Source organism: Dipodomys merriami, unplaced genomic scaffold, assembly GCF_024711535.1.
Source record: "Dipodomys merriami isolate MVZ:Mamm:240054 unplaced genomic scaffold, mDipMer1.0.p SCAF_970, whole genome shotgun sequence".
NCBI classification, from domain to species: domain Eukaryota; kingdom Metazoa; phylum Chordata; class Mammalia; order Rodentia; family Heteromyidae; genus Dipodomys; species Dipodomys merriami.
The window spans coordinates 94,689-111,459 of record NW_027206591.1 but is presented as its reverse complement, the minus strand read 5'-3'; the positions used below and the strand labels follow the sequence as shown (position 1 = coordinate 111,459).

The 16,771-nt window shown below is 64.6% G+C and overlaps 1 protein-coding gene across 1 annotated transcript; it reads right to left on the bottom strand.

Moving 5' to 3' along the window:
- Positions 1-1,941: 1,941 nt before the first annotated feature.
- On the bottom strand, positions 1,942-10,425 carry LOC138822001 (uroplakin-3a-like). The gene is made up of 6 exons (XM_070014511.1): positions 10,308-10,425; positions 9,591-9,746; positions 8,589-8,868; positions 6,071-6,153; positions 5,283-5,415; positions 1,942-2,219 (listed from the first exon to the last, which is right to left on the bottom strand). The coding sequence occupies exons 1-6, from the start codon at positions 10,357-10,359 to the stop codon at positions 2,060-2,062; spliced, it is 864 nt and encodes a 287-aa protein (XP_069870612.1). The 5' UTR covers positions 10,360-10,425; the 3' UTR covers positions 1,942-2,059.
- Positions 10,426-16,771: the final 6,346 nt, after the last annotated feature.

Here is a 16,771-nt window from a genome sequence, read left to right as displayed (position 1 = left end):
ACTCAAGGCTAGCGCTCTACCACTTTGAGCCACAGCACCACTTCCAGTTTTCTGGTGGTTCACTAGAGATAAGTGTCCCACAGGCTTTCCTGCCTGGGCTGACTTTCATCAGTGGTCCTCAGCTCTCAGTCTCCTGAGTAGCTGGGGTGACAGGCATGAGCCACTGGTCCCCAGCTTGCTTGCTTTTTCAGATCTGATCTCACCGTGCAGCCCAGGCTGACCCCTTGCCACCACCTCTGCGTCCTGCACGCCCAGGCCCTAGAATCGGAGAAGACATAGAAAAGCCTGGGTACAGGTGCGCATACACCTAATACCAACCCTTGGGAGGTGGGAGCTTCCAGGGCAGTGTGGGCTACGAGGCATGATTCTGTCTCCATCAAACGAAAAGAATGGCAATTATGTGCGAGGTGAACTTCACCACAAATACAAAGTAAACACAGGCATGTCATGAAACAGGCCTGTACCAAGGACAGGACTCCAAGCAGCTGGTCAGGCCCAGCTGGAGCCTCAGCCCGGGAAGGCTGGGAGCTGAGCGGCGGTCCTCTCCCTCGGGGGCGGGGTGGGGGTGGGGGTGGTAACACAGAGACAGAGGCCAGGGGAATCTCTGCCCAGGGGACTTTGGGGGCCAGCGCCCTCTTCTCCACCCAGGGACGCTGCCCCTCTGGCTGACACGTGCTGCCCCTGCCCGCGCTGCCCCTGCTCTCCCTCCTGCTGCCTGACTTTAGGCCGCTCTTCCCACGGCTTTACTCGTGCCTTTCCTGCTCTGCCTCCCTTCAAAGCACCCTCTGCCCACGTCAGGATGCCCTAACAAAGAGCTGCAGGCATCCAGCGCGGAGAAAAGAAAGCCACTGGTGGCTCATGCTTGTAATCCTAGCAGTTGAGAGGCCGAGGTTGGGAGGATGGTCATTTGAGGCCAGCCTGGGCATTAGAGCTCACCAAGACCTAATCTCAACAGAGAGCTGGGCACCAGGGTGCACACCCACTCTCCTAACTACCACCGGAAGTCTGACACAGGCAGAGCAGGCCCAGGCTAGAAGCAAACCGTGTCAGAGGCACGGCTCAACGGGAAGAGGACCTGCCCAGTAAATGCCAGACCTGAGTTTAAACCCCCATACAAAACAAACGAAAACCAGATTTACCTCCCAGGGTCTGGAAACTGGAAGTGTAGCACAGGGGGGTTCTGATGAGGGCCCCCCCGCTTCCTACCCCGCCCCACCCCTGCCACTCTGAGGCTGCAGAGGTCACAGAGGTCACGAGAGACCAGGAGGGCTCTGCCTTCCTCTGCGGTCTTTTCTGTAAGGACTGGATCCCATTCGCTATGATGTCACCCTGAGGGCCCAGGCTCATCCCGAGGCCCGATCCCTGCCAGGACTTAGGCCCAGGCTCATCCCGAGGCCCGACCCCTGCCAGGACTTAGGGCCCAGGCTCATCCCGAGGCCCGATCCCTGCCAGGACTTAGGGCCCAGGCTCATCCCGAGGCCCGACCCCTGCCAGGACTTAGGCCCAGGCTCATCCCGAGGCCCGACCCCTGCCAGGACTTAGGCCCAGGCTCATCCCAAGGCCCGACCCCTGCCAGGACTTAGGGCCCAGGCTCATCCCGAGGCCCGACCCCTGCCAGGACTTAGGGCCTAGGCGTTCTCCTTAGCTTTTTCCACTCAAGGCAGGTGCTCTACCGCTTCAGCCTTACCTCCACTTCTAGCTTCTTGCTACTTAGTTGGACATATGAGACTTTGGAAGTTGTCTGCCCTGGTTGGCTTTGAACTATGATCCTCAGCCAGCAGCCTCCTGTGTAGCTAGGATTACAGGTGTGAGCCACTGGTGCCCGGCTTCACCTCCACAGTCTCCACAGAGATCGTCCACCCCTCCCCGAGAACACGAACGGCTCCTTCGTTCCTATTCACCATCCACGATGCACATTACAACTGAACTGGTTTTCTTGGGAAGGTTTTATGAAGTGTTTTCCTGCAGTAGGACCAACCCGGCCTGCTCGGCGCCTTCCGGGCGGGTTGCCGGGCCAGGCCAGCCGGGAGGGGCGAGGCCAGGCGAGGCCAGGCGGGCTTCAGTCTGGGAGCTTGCTAGGGTACACCTCCGCCCTGTCCAGAGGTGGTCCCCGGTTCACAGATGTGTAGGAAGGCTCCGAGGTCCCCAGGGACTTGGGGACGGCCTCCTGGGTGATCTGAGAGTCGTGCGCGGTCTCCCCAGCAGAACCGCCCATGTCCCTGGCCAAAGGTAGAGAGAGCCACAGTTAGGGCAGAGCAGGGCAAGCGCGGGTACAACAGCACCGCATCACAGGGGCGCACCGAGCGTTCATTCCTGGCAATGAAGCACGTCAACCTCTGGGACTACGCGAGTGAACACTTGCTTCTGTTTTCAGTGTGAGCGGAGTGGCCGGCTCGTGGCCACAGGTCCCCAAAGCACCAAGGCAGTCTGGGAGACAGAGCAGGAGCGGCGTTCACCACTGAGGCTGCTCCAGGCCAAGCCGAGTCCCGAGTCCCAGGAGGGCTTCCTGGGGGAGGAGGTGGCGAGCCCCGTCCCGAGGGAGGGCCGGGGTCCAGCCAAGCAGGAAGGGAAGGTGGGGAGATGAAGGGGAGACCTAGGAGGATGGGGTCAAGCAGGAAGGGAGGGGGGACACGTCCCGGCCATCTGACGGCTCACAGGCTCAGGCAGTGGGCGTGGCGATGATGTCACCTGTAAAGGACCCGCTCCCCAGCTCCCAGCTGACCCCACCTTTCCCTACCCCGCAGTCCATTTCACCTGCTTGGAGAAGCAACTGTACCCCCTCGCCCACCCCCCTCAGCCCTCACAGCCCCCGCTCAGCCCTCACAGCCCCCGCTCAGCCCTCACAGCCCCCCTCAGCCCTCCCATCCCCCCTCAGCCCTCACAGCCCCCCTCAGCCCTCCCATCCCCCCTCAGCCCTCCCATCCCCCCTCAGCCCTCCCAGCCCCCCTCAGCCCTCACAGCCCCCCTCAGCCCTCACAGCCCCCCCTCAGCCCTCACAGCCCCCCCTCAGCCCTCCCAGCCCCCGCTCAGCCCTCCCATCCCCCCTCAGCCCTCACAGCCCCCCTCAGCCCTCCCATCCCCCCTCAGCCCTCACAGCCCCCCTCAGCCCTCCCAGCCCCCCTCAGCCCTCACAGCCCCCCTCAGCCCTCCCAGCCCCCCTCAGCCCTCACGGCCCCCCTCAGCCCTCACAGCCCCCCCTCAGCCCTCCCAGCCCCCGCTCAGCTCTCCCATCCCCCCTCAGCCCTCACAGCCCCCGCTCAGCCCTCCCATCCCCCCTCAGCCCTCACAGCCCCCGCTCAGCCCCCGCTCAGCCCTCACAGCCCCCCTCAGCCCTCCCAGCCCCTCCTCAGCCCTCCCATCCCCGCTCAGCCCTCACAGCCCCCCCTCAGCCCTCACAGCCCCCCCTCAGCCCTCACAGCCCCCCCTCAGCCCTCACAGCCCCCCCTCAGCCCTCACAGCCCCCGCTCAGCCCTCCCATCCCCCCTCAGCCCTCACAGCCCCCGCTCAGCCCTCCCATCCCCCCTCAGCCCTCCCAGCCCCCCTCAGCCCTCCCATCCCCCCTCAGCCCTCACAGCCCCCCTCAGCCCTCACAGCCCCCCCTCAGCCCTCACAGCCCCCGCTCAGCCCTCCCATCCCCCCTCAGCCCTCCCAGCCCCCCTCAGCCCTCCCAGCCCCCCTCAGCCCTCACAGCCCCCCCTCAGCCCTCACAGCCCCCCCTCAGCCCTCCCAGCCCCCGCTCAGCTCTCCCATCCCCCCTCAGCCCTCACAGCCCCCGCTCAGCCCTCCCATCCCCCCTCAGCCCTCACAGCCCCCGCTCAGCCCCCGCTCAGCCCTCACAGCCCCCCTCAGCCCTCCCAGCCCCTCCTCAGCCCTCCCATCCCCGCTCAGCCCTCCCATCCCCCCTCAGCCCTCACAGCCCCCACTCAGCCCTCCCAGCCCCCCCTCAGCCCTCCCATCCCCGCTCAGCCCTCCCAGCCCCCCTCAGCCCTCACAGCCCCCCCTCAGCCCTCCCAGCCCCCCTCAGCCCTCCCAGCCCCCCTCAGCCCTCCCATCCCCCCTCAGCCCTCCCAGCCCCCCTCAGCCCCCCTCAGCCCCCCCTCAGCCCTTACAGCCCCCCTCAGCCCTCACAGCCCCCCCTCAGCCCTCACAGCCCCCCCAGCCCTCCCAGCCCCCCCTCAGCCCTCACAGCCCCGCTCAGCCCTCACAGCCCCCGCTCAGCCCTCACAGCCCCCCCAGCCCTCCCAGCCCCCCCTCAGCCCTCACAGCCCCCCTCAGCCCTCCCAGCCCCCCCTCAGCCCTCACAGCCCCCCTCAGCCCTCACAGCCCTTGGGGCTCCCCCCCATCCCCCTTCTCACCACGCTCCACTCCATCTTTCCTGGTCCATGGAGCCAGGAGACCTAGGTTTGGGCCCCAGCTCTGGGCTCCGACTCTAGACGGTGACTTTGGGGGCACCCGGCCTCAGTTTCCCTACATGAACTGCAACTAGGTGCATTAAAAGACTTGGAAAACGGAGCTGAGGGCTCTATGGAGAAAGCTCCCCGTGACCGTGGCCGCTGTGAGGTTTGGAGTATACTGTCCCCGGGACCGTGGCCGCTGTGAGGTTTGGAGTGTACTGTCCGGGACCGTGGCCGCTGTGAGGTTTAGAGTGTACTGTCCGTGACCGTGGCCGCTGTGAGGTTTGGAGTGTACTGTCCGTGACCGTGGCCGCTGTGAGGTTTAGAGTGTACTGTCCGTGACCGTGGCCGCTGTGAGGTTTGGAGTGTACTGTCCCCGGGACCGTGGCTGCTGTGAGGTTTAGAGTGTACTGTCTGCGACCGTGGCCACTGTGAGGTTTGGAGTGTACTGTCCCCGGGACTGTGGCCGCTGTGAGGTTTGGAGTGTACTGTCCCCGGGACTGTGGCCGCTGTGAGGTTTGGAGTGTACTGTCTGCTTTCCAGCACCAGGAGCCGAGGACCAGCTGGGCGCCCTGTCCCAAGTCACGTCAAACCCAGAGCCTCCTGCGTGGGATGTAAGCGCTCTGCCACTGAGGAATCCCCACCCCAAGAGCCGAGGTCCAAAAGGCCCATCTTCCCACAGGGCGGGAGCTGAGCCCCAACCAACCGGGGAAAGGACACGGCCCGAGGCCCCCAACTCAGTTTCCTTTCTCCAGATCCACCCCCCGAGGGGAGCCAGCTCCTGCCCCCACCCCTGCTCTGCCTAGTGACCCAGACACTGAGTCTGTCCTACAGGCTCGCCCGTCCCCGCAGCCCTGTACCCGGCCCTGCCCGCTGGGCGGCACTCACACGAAGCTGAGGATGATGGCGCCGGCAAAGCCCACGAGCAGGAAGAAGGGCAGGGAGCCCAGGATGGACGTGATGACGATCATGCCCCCGCTACGCCGGCCTGGCCACGTGTCGATGCCCAGACAGGAGCTGGCTGCAGAGGGCGGCGGGCTGGTTACCCCGCAGCCAGCTCTGCCGCCGCCTCCCGAGATGGCTGCCTAAGACGCGGAGTGAACCCGCAGCTCCTCTCCCTCAGGCTTGTTTGCTCGGACTGTCTCCTGTGTGTTCAGGCCTCTTTCCTTTTTGGCAGTGTTCAGGTATAAACCGGCTCCTGCCTTCTGCGACATGGATGATTACAAGTTGTAAACAGTTAAGCAAAGCCAGGGCCAGTGAAGGAAGGCAGGAGCGGAGAATTCAAGTGAATCTGTGTGTGTGTGTGTGTGTGTGTGTGTGTATGCTTGCGCGCACACACATGCCCATACTCAGGGCCACTTGCTTTTGCTTGCCTTTATTTGCTCAAGGCTGGTATTCTACCACTTGAGTGACAGCTCCACTTCTAGGTTTGTGGTGGTTAGATAGAAGGTCTGAGGGACTTTTTTGCTAGGCTGGCTTGGCCTGTGAGTTCTCGGATCTTGCTCTGCGGAGTGGCTGGGACGGCAGCATGAGCCACCAGCACTGGGCAATGAAGCGATTCCAAAAGGCGTTGCACGCCCTGGGCCGGTGGCCGAACCTCAAGAACAGCTAGTCCATGCCTGGCCCGGCCCGCCTGGGTCCCCTGGGGCTCCTGTGAGCTCACCGCTATCACTTACGCCTGTTGGTGTAGATGGGATCCGACCACAGAGTCTGGTCCTCTACCAAGCCTGTGGACATGTTGACCAGGACATACTTGAACCTGGAAGAAGACAGAACAAGACTCCCATCCACCCATCCATCCATCCAACCATCCATCCATTCATTCATCCATCCATCCACCCATCTACTCATTCATCCATCCACCAATCCATCCATCCACCCATCCACTCATCCATCCATCCATTCATCCATCCACTCATTCATCCATCCACTCATCCATCCATCCATCCAACCATTCATCCATCCAACCATCCATCCAACCATCCATCCATTCATTCATCCATCCATCCCTCCACCCATCCACTCATTCATCCATCCACATACTCATGCATCCATCTATCCACCTTGACTCAGGCAGTAGGGGGCAGAAGGACCACAGAGGTCAGGAAAGGGGAGTTCCAGGAGGCAGCTGTTAAGTGGCCTCCAGACAGCAGAAGGACGCTGGATGTGGCCACATTCTACCCTCTGGCTCCTTCTCCAGCGTGGCTGGACCTCCTCTGGGAAGCCCTCGCGGTTGGGCAGCAGTTCTAGGTGGTCCTTCTGGGAGACCCCTGCTCATCTTACGGACACACGTGTCTCACCTCTGGGTGTGGACTCACAGGCTGTCCTGGCAGCTCTGCCTTCCGCTATTCCACGCACGCCTGGTCCCTGGGGTCGCGAGGGAGCCATAGCCATCACCAGCCCCACTGGCCTCGGGTCAAAGCTACAATTAGGGGCAAGAATCTACAAACAAGTGTTGTTCAGGGGCTGGGAAGGTGGCTCAGTGGTAGAGCGCTTGCCTTGTATGCATGAGGCCCTGGGTTCGATTCCTCAGCACCACATAAACAGAAAAAGCCAGAAGTAACACTGTGGTTCAAGTGGTAGAGCTCTAGCCTTGAGCTGAATAGCTGAGGGACAGCGCCCAGGCCCAGAGTTCAGGCCCCATGACTGACCAAAAAAAAACAAACAAACAAGTGTTGTTCAACAGGAAAGCAGTAGGTGAGACAGGAAAATCAGCCACAGCTCCTAAAACCTCCTGCAAGAACAGATTGCAATGATGGATGGGCCAATGGCTCATCTTAGGAGGCTGAGACGAGAACCATGGTTTGAAGCCAGCTTCAGTAGACAGATCCAAGAGACTCGTTTTTTTTTTTTTTTTCCTGGTCGTGGGCTTGAACTCAAGGCCTGGACACTGTCCCTCAGCTCTTCAGAGTCTCACAGACTTTCTTGCCTAGGCTGACTTTGAACCACAATCCTCAGATCTTAGTCTCCTGAGTAGCTAGGATTACAGGCATGAGTCACTAGCACCGGGCTCCAAGAGACTCGTATCTCTAGTTAACTGCCAAAAAGCCAGAAGTGGAGGTTTGGCTCTCAAGTGGTAGAGTGCTAGCTTTGAATGAAAATGCTAAGTAAGGGGGAGGGGGGAGGCTGGGAAGGGAGGTGAAGGGTAAACAAAGGAGGAGGCTGCAATGCTTGGTAAGAAATGTATGCATTATCCTGCCAATGTAATTGTAACCCCTCTGTACAGTATGTTCTCAAATAAAATAAAATTAAATTAAAAAAAAAAAGAAAATGCTAAGTAATAGCTAATAAAACCTAGTACTAGCACAAAAACAAAAAGGTTAGTTTGAAGACTGAGATGTCTATAACTTGTAGTTTACTAAGACTTAAAAATTTTAAAAGACCCTAGGGGGTTGGGAAGTAATTCAGTGGAAGGGCATACATTGGTCTTGGGTTTCCACACCACACACACACACACACACACACACACACACACACACACACACACTGACATATAAACCAGGTATGATGGTATGGTCCCAGCACTCAGGGGGTTGAGGCAAGAGGATGGGAACTCTGTGTGTGTGCGTGCGTGTGTGTGTGTGTGCGTGTGTGTGTGTGTGTGCGTGTGTGTGTACTGTGTGAGTGTCGGTCCTGAGACTTGAACTCAAGGACTAGGGTCTGTCCTTTAGCTTTTATTGCTCAAGACTAGGGCTCTACCATTTTGAGCCCCATCTCCACCTCCAGCTTTTTTGGTGGTTAATTTGAGATAGGCTGGCTTTGAACCTTGATCTTCAGATCTCAGCCTCCTGAATAGCCAGGACTATAGGCGTGAGCCTGCTCAGCTAGGACAGGAACTTTGAGGCCAGCGTAGGCTACATAGGGAGCTCTAGGCTAGCCTTGGCTGTGTAGTGAGACCTTATCTCTGAAGAAAGAACAGATCTGGAGGGTTCGGGTGTGTGACTTCTCCAGTTGCGCATCCTTTATGAGGAGCAGTGTGACCCAAAAATCACGAATCTCAGGATGCTGACTGCAGGGCTGCTTTGAGCTCAAGCTCCAGGTACCACTGTTGCCTAGGAAACCAGCCCTGCCTGAGCCCTGGGATGGTCCCAGCCCCGAAGCTGCGAGAAGACAGTTTCTCTGGCTGTCTCCTCCCCCGGCTCTTCCAGGGCCCAGGCCGAGGCCAGGCCCCCTCCACACCCGCGCCGCACCCACCTGTAGGCCGTGGCTGCTGACAGCGGTGGGTTGCACAGACCCCGGAAGTTGGGGTCCCACAGACAGGTCCCATTGTCGCCCACCCTGACCAGATAGGCACTGAGGATCTCTGAGGCCTGGGTCACATCCCCGATGGCATCCAGACTGGGCAGGTCACTGCACGGGGTCAGGTCAAAGGCCGCAGCTTTGTAGGGGCCTGTCCTCCCGCCCCGCGTTTGCCGAAACGTGGAGCTCAGTGGCACCTTGGTGTCGTCCTGCACAGAGGCGTTGCCGGAGCTGGCTGTGGAGGCAGAGCAGGGGACCAGGATCCTGGGCGCCCACACAGTCGCTCAGCAGACACCCCCAAGCCCTCCCCTCCGCCTCAGCCCTGTTCTGGGCTCTGGAGCCATGCCAGGTCTCTTCCTTACTAGTGGGGTGCTACCAGGCAACTCATCCTACTACTTTTCTGTGAAATGACAGAAAAAGCGACAGATTTGGGCGCAGGTAGGCAAAAGAATAAAGGATTGGAAATGGGCAGAAGAGGGTGCCCTTGGGTTCCTTCCCTTGGAACCCCCACTTCCTCCGAGTGAAGGGCTGAGGGACCAGAGGGGGCAGGTCCCCATGCTTGGCTTCACCTCAGCCAATCCTGAACCATCTTGGAAGCTTCTGGAAGGACTTGAGCCTGAGGACTCTAGAGCCCTGGATTTGTTCTCCAGCTCTGGGAGCACTAGAGAATTCCTCCACACGCCCGCCCCTCACACCCGCAGCTTGCATTCTTACTCTGTGCTTCCTGCTGGGTGCCCAGCCCCTGGCCCCCGGAGTACTCAGCGCTTGGCAATTGCCAGTTACTTCCCACTCTAGCCTAGATGCCAGGCCCGATGTCTGGAACCCCAGCACCCCTTCACACACACACACACACACCCCGTTGGCAGTGCTCCGCTCACTACAGGGTGAGCGCACACCCGCCGTGCCCCCTGCCTCCTCTCAGTGGACACAGACCATTCCAGAAGAAAGCATTCCTACCTGAGTCGGCCATGGCGTAGAGGTAGACCTCATAGTCCCCGGGGAGTGGCTCCAAGCTGTCAAACACACACAGAGGCTTCTCCAAGGCCACGGTGGTGAGGGTAGGGTTGTTGGTGGCGAAGGTCACACTGGCCAGTTGAGGCTGGAGGTTCACAGCTGAGGGGAGGGGGGGAGCTGACCCATGGCACCCCGATACACACACGTTATCACGCACACGCGCACACAGGCCCACGGCCACCCCCACACACATCGTTAGACACAGGCCTTCTCCTCGCCACCCCATTCCCACCAGAGGAAGCTCATAAATGCTGGCTATGGCTGGTATGACAGCATCTGAGCCAGATGCAGGGGCTCAGGCCCGTCATCCTAGCGACTCGGGAGGCTGAGAGCTGAGGGTCGCGTGCAGAGCCGGCCGGGCAGGGGCGTCCGTGAGACTCGGAGCTCCAACGAACCACCCCAAAAGTCGGAAGTGGCGCTGTGGCTCAAATGGTAGAGCACCAGCCTTGAGCAAAAGAGCTCAGGGGCAGCGCCCAGGCCTTGAGTTCGAGCCCCAGGACCGGCACAGGACGTGAAAAGTAATCATAATCATAGCAACAACAGCCTCCGGGCCCCGGCCCCAGGGGTCGGTGCGCGGGTGGCCAGCGATGCCACGGCCTCCCGGGAGGGTCCTGCTCCAGGCGGCTCGGCCTGGGCACCCTGGCCGCCGCCCCCTCTTACTGGAACTACACCGCAGGCAGCAGAGCGCCAGCAGGGCCCAGAGCAGCGGCATCTCCCGGGACCATCGGCGGGAGCGCGGTCTGGCCCGGCCGGCGAGCCAGCTCCCGGCACCTGCCCACCCGGGGCTCTCGGCGGGCCCCGCCCCTTACCCGCGCCGGCCAATCGTCGGCCTTCTCGCGGGCTATTTGCATGCCACTCGGGCCCAGGCCCCGCCCCCTGCTCCGTGTGGCCGGCCGCAGGTCCCGCCCCGTGCTCCCCGCGCCCGCCTCGGCGCCCACCGCGCAGGCGCCTTCTGGGCTGAGCGCGGCTTGAGGAGACCGTTCCCACTCGGAACAGCAGGGGGCGGTGGCGTGCCCACTGAGCGCGGGCGGGGCCGGGGCCCGGCGACCCCGGGCTGGCCGGGGTGCGGGGAGGGGGCGCTCCCCCGGCCGCAGGGCCCCCGGGAGCCCCGGGGGCTGTGACCCGGCCTGGCCGGCCTCGCAGGGGTGGACGAGGCCTCAGAGCGCGGAGGGGGGGGCGGAGGGAGGGACGGAGGGGGGGGACGGAGGGGGGAGGAGAGGAGTGGAGGGAGGCGGAGGGGGGGGACGGAGGGGGGAGGAGAGGAGTGGAGGGAGGCGGAGGGGGGGCGGAGGGGGGGACGGAGGGGGGAGGAGAGGAGTGGAGGGAGGCGGAGGGGGGGCGGAGGGGGGGAGGAGAGGAGTGGAGGGAGGCGGAGGGGGGGGACGGAGGGGGGAGGAGAGGAGTGGAGGGAGGCGGAGGGGGGGACGGAGGGGGGAGGAGAGGAGTGGAGGGAGGCGGAGGGGGACGGAGGGGGGAGGAGAGGAGTGGAGGGAGGCGGAGGGGGGGATGGAGGGGGGAGGAGAGGAGTGGAGGGAGGCGGAGGGGGGGCGGAGGGGGGGACGGAGGGGGGAGGAGAGGAGTGGAGGGAGGCGGAGGGGGGGGACGGAGGGGGGGAGGAGAGGAGTGGAGGGAGGCGGAGGGGGGAGGAGAGGAGTGGAGGGAGGCGGAGGGGGGGCGGAGGGGGGGACGGAGGGGGGAGGAGAGGAGTGGAGGGAGGCGGAGGGGGGGGACGGAGGGGGGGAGGAGAGGAGTGGAGGGAGGCGGAGGGGGGAGGAGAGGAGTGGAGGGAGGCGCGGGGGGGACGGAGGGGGGGAGGAGAGGAGTGGAGGGAGGCGGAGGGGGGGGCGGAGGGGGGGAGGAGAGGAGTGGAGGGAGGCGGAGGGGGGGACGGAGGGGGGGAGGAGAGGAGTGGAGGGAGGCGGAGGGGGGGGACGGAGGGGGGAGGAGAGGAGTGGAGGGAGGCGGAGGGGGGAGGAGAGGAGTGGAGGGAGGCGGAGGGGGGGGACGGAGGGGGGAGGAGAGGAGTGGAGGGAGGCGGAGGGGGGGGACGGAGGGGGGAGGAGAGGAGTGGAGGGAGGCGGAGGGGGGAGGAGAGGAGTGGAGGGAGGCGGAGGGGGGGCGGAGGGGGGGCAGAGGGGGGGGCGGAGGGGGGGAGGAGAGGAGTGGAGGGAGGCAGGGGGGGGAGGAGAGGAGTGGAGGGAGGCGGAGGGGGGGACGGAGGGGGGAGGAGAGGAGTGGAGGGAGGCGGAGGGGGGGGACGGAGGGGGGGGACGGAGGGGGGAGGAGAGGAGTGGAGGGAGGCGGAGGGGGGGACGGAGGGGGGAGGAGAGGAGTGGAGGGAGGCGGAGGGGGGGACGGAGGGGGAGGAGAGGAGTGGAGGGAGGCGGAGGGGGGGGCGGAGGGGGGGAGGAGAGGAGTGGAGGGAGGCGGAGGGGGGGAGGAGAGGAGTGGAGGGAGGCGGAGGGGGGGCGGAGGGGGGGAGGAGAGGAGTGGAGGGAGGCAGAGGGGGGGGACGGAGGGGGGGAGGAGAGGAGTGGAGGGAGGCGGAGGGGGGGGACGGAGGGGGGGAGGAGAGGAGTGGAGGGAGGCGGAGGGGGGGGACGGAGGGGGGGAGGAGAGGAGAGGAGGGAGGCGGAGGGGGGAGGAGAGGAGTGGAGGGAGGCGGAGGGGGGGCGGAGGGGGGGCGGAGGGGGGGGCGGAGGGGGGGAGGAGAGGAGTGGAGGGAGGCAGGGGGGGGAGGAGAGGAGTGGAGGGAGGCGGAGGGGGGGGACGGAGGGGGGAGGAGAGGAGTGGAGGGAGGCGGAGGGGGGGGACGGAGGGGGAGGACGGAGGGGGGAGGAGTGGAGGGAGGCGGAGGGGGGGACGGAGGGGGGAGGAGAGGAGTGGAGGGAGGCGGAGGGGGGGACGGAGGGGGGAGGAGAGGAGTGGAGGGAGGCGGAGGGGGGGGACGGAGGGGGGAGGAGAGGAGTGGAGGGAGGCGGAGGGGGGGGACGGAGGGGGGAGGAGAGGAGTGGAGGGAGGCGGAGGGGGGGGACGGAGGGGGGAGGAGAGGAGTGGAGGGAGGCGGAGGGGGGGGACGGAGGGGGGAGGAGAGGAGTGGAGGGAGGCGGAGGGGGGGGACGGAGGGGGGAGGAGAGGAGTGGAGGGAGGCGGAGGGGGGGCGGAGGGGGGGTGGAGGGGGGGCGGAGGGGGGGGCGGAGGGGGGGAGGAGAGGAGTGGAGGGAGGCGGAGGGGGGAGGAGAGGAGTGGAGGGAGGCGGGGGGACGGAGGGGGGAGGAGAGGAGTGGAGGGAGGCGGAGGGGGGGCGGAGGGGGGGGACGGAGGGGGGAGGAGAGGAGTGGAGGGAGGCGGAGGGGGGGGACGGAGGGGGGAGGAGAGGAGTGGAGGGAGGCGGAGGGGGGGGACGGAGGGGGGAGGAGAGGAGTGGAGGGAGGCGGAGGGGGGGCGGAGGGGGGGCGGAGGGGGGGCGGAGGGGGGGGCGGAGGGGGGGAGGAGAGGAGTGGAGGGAGGCGGAGGGGGGGGACGGAGGGGGGAGGAGAGGAGTGGAGGGAGGCGGAGGGGGGGGACGGAGGGGGGGAGGAGAGGAGTGGAGGGAGGCGGAGGGGGGGACGGAGGGGGGAGGAGAGGAGTGGAGGGAGGCGGAGGGGGGGGACGGAGGGGGGAGGAGAGGAGTGGAGGGAGGCGCGGGGGGGGGGACGGAGGGGGGAGGAGAGGAGTGGAGGGAGGCGGAGGGGGGAGGAGAGGAGTGGAGGGAGGCGGGGGGACGGAGGGGGGAGGAGAGGAGTGGAGGGAGGCGGAGGGGGGGCGGAGGGGGGGGACGGAGGGGGGAGGAGAGGAGTGGAGGTAGGCGGAGGGGGGGGACGGAGGGGGGAGGAGAGGAGTGGAGGGAGGCGGAGGGGGGGGACGGAGGGGGGAGGAGAGGAGTGGAGGGAGGCGGAGGGGGGGGACGGAGGGGGGGAGGAGAGGAGTGGAGGGAGGCGGAGGGGGGGGACGGAGGGGGGAGGAGAGGAGTGGAGGGAGGCGGAGGGGGGGAGGAGAGGAGTGGAGGGAGGCGGAGGGGGGGGACGGAGGGGGGAGGAGAGGAGTGGAGGGAGGCGGAGGGGGGGAGGAGAGGAGTGGAGGGAGGCGGAGGGGGGGGACGGAGGGGGGGAGGAGAGGAGTGGAGGGAGGCGGAGGGGGGGACGGAGGGGGGAGGAGAGGAGTGGAGGGAGGCGGAGGGGGGGGACGGAGGGGGGAGGAGAGGAGTGGAGGGAGGCGGAGGGGGGGAGGAGAGGAGTGGAGGGAGGCGGAGGGGGGGGACGGAGGGGGAGGAGAGGAGTGGAGGGAGGCGGAGGGGGGGAGGAGAGGAGTGGAGGGAGGCGGAGGGGGGGACGGAGGGGGGAGGAGAGGAGTGGAGGGAGGCGGAGGGGGGGACGGAGGGGGGAGGAGAGGAATGGAGGGAGGCGGAGGGGGGGTACGGAGGGGGGAGGAGAGGAGTGGAGGGAGGCGGAGGGGGGGGACGGAGGGGGGGGACGGAGGGGGGAGGAGAGGAGTGGAGGGAGGCGGAGGGGGGGCGGAGGGGGGGTGGAGGGGGGGCGGAGGGGGGGGCGGAGGGGGGGAGGAGAGGAGTGGAGGGAGGCGGAGGGGGGGGACGGAGGGGGGAGGAGAGGAGTGGAGGGAGGCGGAGGGGGGGGACGGAGGGGGGGAGGAGAGGAGTGGAGGGAGGCGGAGGGGGGGGACGGAGGGGGGAGGAGAGGAGTGGAGGGAGGCGGAGGGGGGGACGGAGGGGGGAGGAGAGGAGTGGAGGGAGGCGGAGGGGGGGATGGAGGGGGGAGGAGAGGAGTGGAGGGAGGCGGAGGGGGGGACGGAGGGGGGAGGAGAGGAGTGGAGGGAGGCGGAGGGGGGAGGAGAGGAGTGGAGGGAGGCGGAGGGGGGGCGGAGGGGGGGTGGAGGGGGTGCGGAGGGGGGGAGGAGAGGAGTGGAGGGAGGCGGAGGGGGGGACGGAGGGGGGAGGAGAGGAGTGGAGGGAGGCGGGGGGGGGAGGAGAGGAGTGGAGGGAGGTGGAGGGGGGGCGGAGGGGGGGAGGAGAGGAGTGGAGGGGAGGAGTGGAGGGAGGCGCGGGGGGGGGACGGAGGGGGGAGGAGAGGAGTGGAGGGAGGCGCGGGGGGGACGGAGGGGGGAGGAGAGGAGTGGAGGGAGGCGCGGGGGGGGGACGGAGGGGGGAGGAGAGGAGTGGAGGGAGGCGGAGGGGGGGGACGGAGGGGGGAGGAGAGGAGTGGAGGGAGGCGGAGGGGGGGACGGAGGGGGGAGGAGAGGAGTGGAGGGAGGCGGAGGGGGGGGGACGGAGGGGGGAGGAGAGGAGTGGAGGGAGGCGCGGGGGGGGGGGACGGAGGGGGGAGGAGAGGAGTGGAGGGAGGCGGAGGGGGGAGGAGAGGAGTGGAGGGAGGCGGAGGGGGGGAGGAGAGGAGTGGAGGGAGGCGGAGGGGGGGGGCGGAGGGGGGGACGGAGGGGGGAGGAGAGGAGTGGAGGGAGGCGGAGGGGGGGCGGAGGGGGGGGAGGAGAGGAGTGGAGGGAGGCGGAGGGGGGGACGGAGGGGGGAGGAGAGGAGTGGAGGGAGGCGGAGGGGGGGAGGGGCGCGGCCCAGGGCGGATGGAGACCCTGAGTTCCAGCCACCCACACGCACACATGCACACACACACACACACATACATGTACACACGCACACACACACATGCTCATCCAGCAGGAAGGAGACCCTGAGTTCTATACACACATGCATGCACACACACACACACATATGCACACACGCACACACATGCTCATTCGGTAGGAAAGAGACCCTGAGTTCTATACACACATGCCATGCACACAAATGCACACACGCATACACACATGCACACACACATGCTCATCCGGTAGGAAGGAGACCCTGAGTTCTATATACACACATGCATGCACACACACATGCACACACGCACACACACACATGCTCATCCAGCAGGAAGGAGACCCTGAGTTACACACACACATGCCATGCACACACATGCACACACGCATGCTCATCCGGTAGGAAGGAGACCCTGAGTTCTATACACACATGCACACACACATACACACATGCACACACACATGCTCATACGGTAGGAAGGAGACCCTGAGTTCTATATACACACATGCATGCACACACACATGCACACACGCACACACACACATGCTCATCCAGCAGGAAGGAGACCCTGAGTTACACACACACATGCTCATCCAGCAGGAGACCCTGAGTTACACACACACACACACACACACACACACACGTGACGCAGTGCTCCGCTGACCTAGATGGTCCTCAGTAGCTCTTCCCAGCATCGGGATCTGTGCACATCTTCAGACACACCTTAAATCCTTTTGACATGTAAGACAGAAATAAGTCAATGAAGATGGGCAAAAACTAAAAGGGAAACCCAACAAATCTGCCATGGCTGACATAGCCACTTGCAGGAAATAATAATAAAAATAACTACCCCAGGGAACAGATGGTGTTTGCCTGACTCCCTAGGGGCAGACCCCAACCCCCCCCCAAAGCTGACTGGCGGCAGTGGGGATGGCAGCAGTTCTGAGTAACTGGCGTGCGGTGGGCCGGGGGGTGTTGAGACCCAGGTTCTCACTGTAGAACAAGGGAGATTTGGAGCTTTTACTTAATTAATTTCATATGGAAAAAATAACTTTTTTTACACCTTTCACCACAAAAAGGGCCAATATTTGCTCCTCTCCACCACATCCACACACAGTTGCAAAGAGCACAGGTAAACTTGACCCCAGGGCCCTGAGGACCTGATAGGACAAATCCAAAGGAGCCAGAATGAAAGGAAGTGTTCATCCCCATCAGTAGCTACAACTGTAGCACAAGCGGCTACACCTGGCACACATGTAACTTCTAAGACTTATTGGGGCTAAGTGTGAAACTCAGGACTAGAGCGCTTGGTTAGCATTCAAGAGGCTCTGCCAGCACTATTAAAAAAAAAAAAAAAGTTGGGAGCTGGGCGCCAGTGGCTCATGCCTGTAATCCTAGCTACTCAGGAGGATCCTAGCTACTCTGAAGATCATGTTCGAAGCCAGCCCTGGAAGAAAAGTCAATGAGAGACCCTTAT

Coding starts and splice junctions, on each gene's coding strand:
- LOC138822001 (XM_070014511.1), bottom strand. CDS start 10,359: ATGCCGCTGCTCTGGGCCCTGCTGGCGCTCTGCTGCCTGCGGTGTAGT. Junction 6,154..8,588: donor TCAGCAGCCACGGCCTACAG/GTGGGTGCGGCG, acceptor GTCTTCTTCCAG/GTTCAAGTATGTCCTGGTCA. Junction 2,220..5,282: donor GCCATCATCCTCAGCTTCGT/GTGAGTGCCGCC, acceptor ACCTTTGGCCAG/GGACATGGGCGGTTCTGCTG.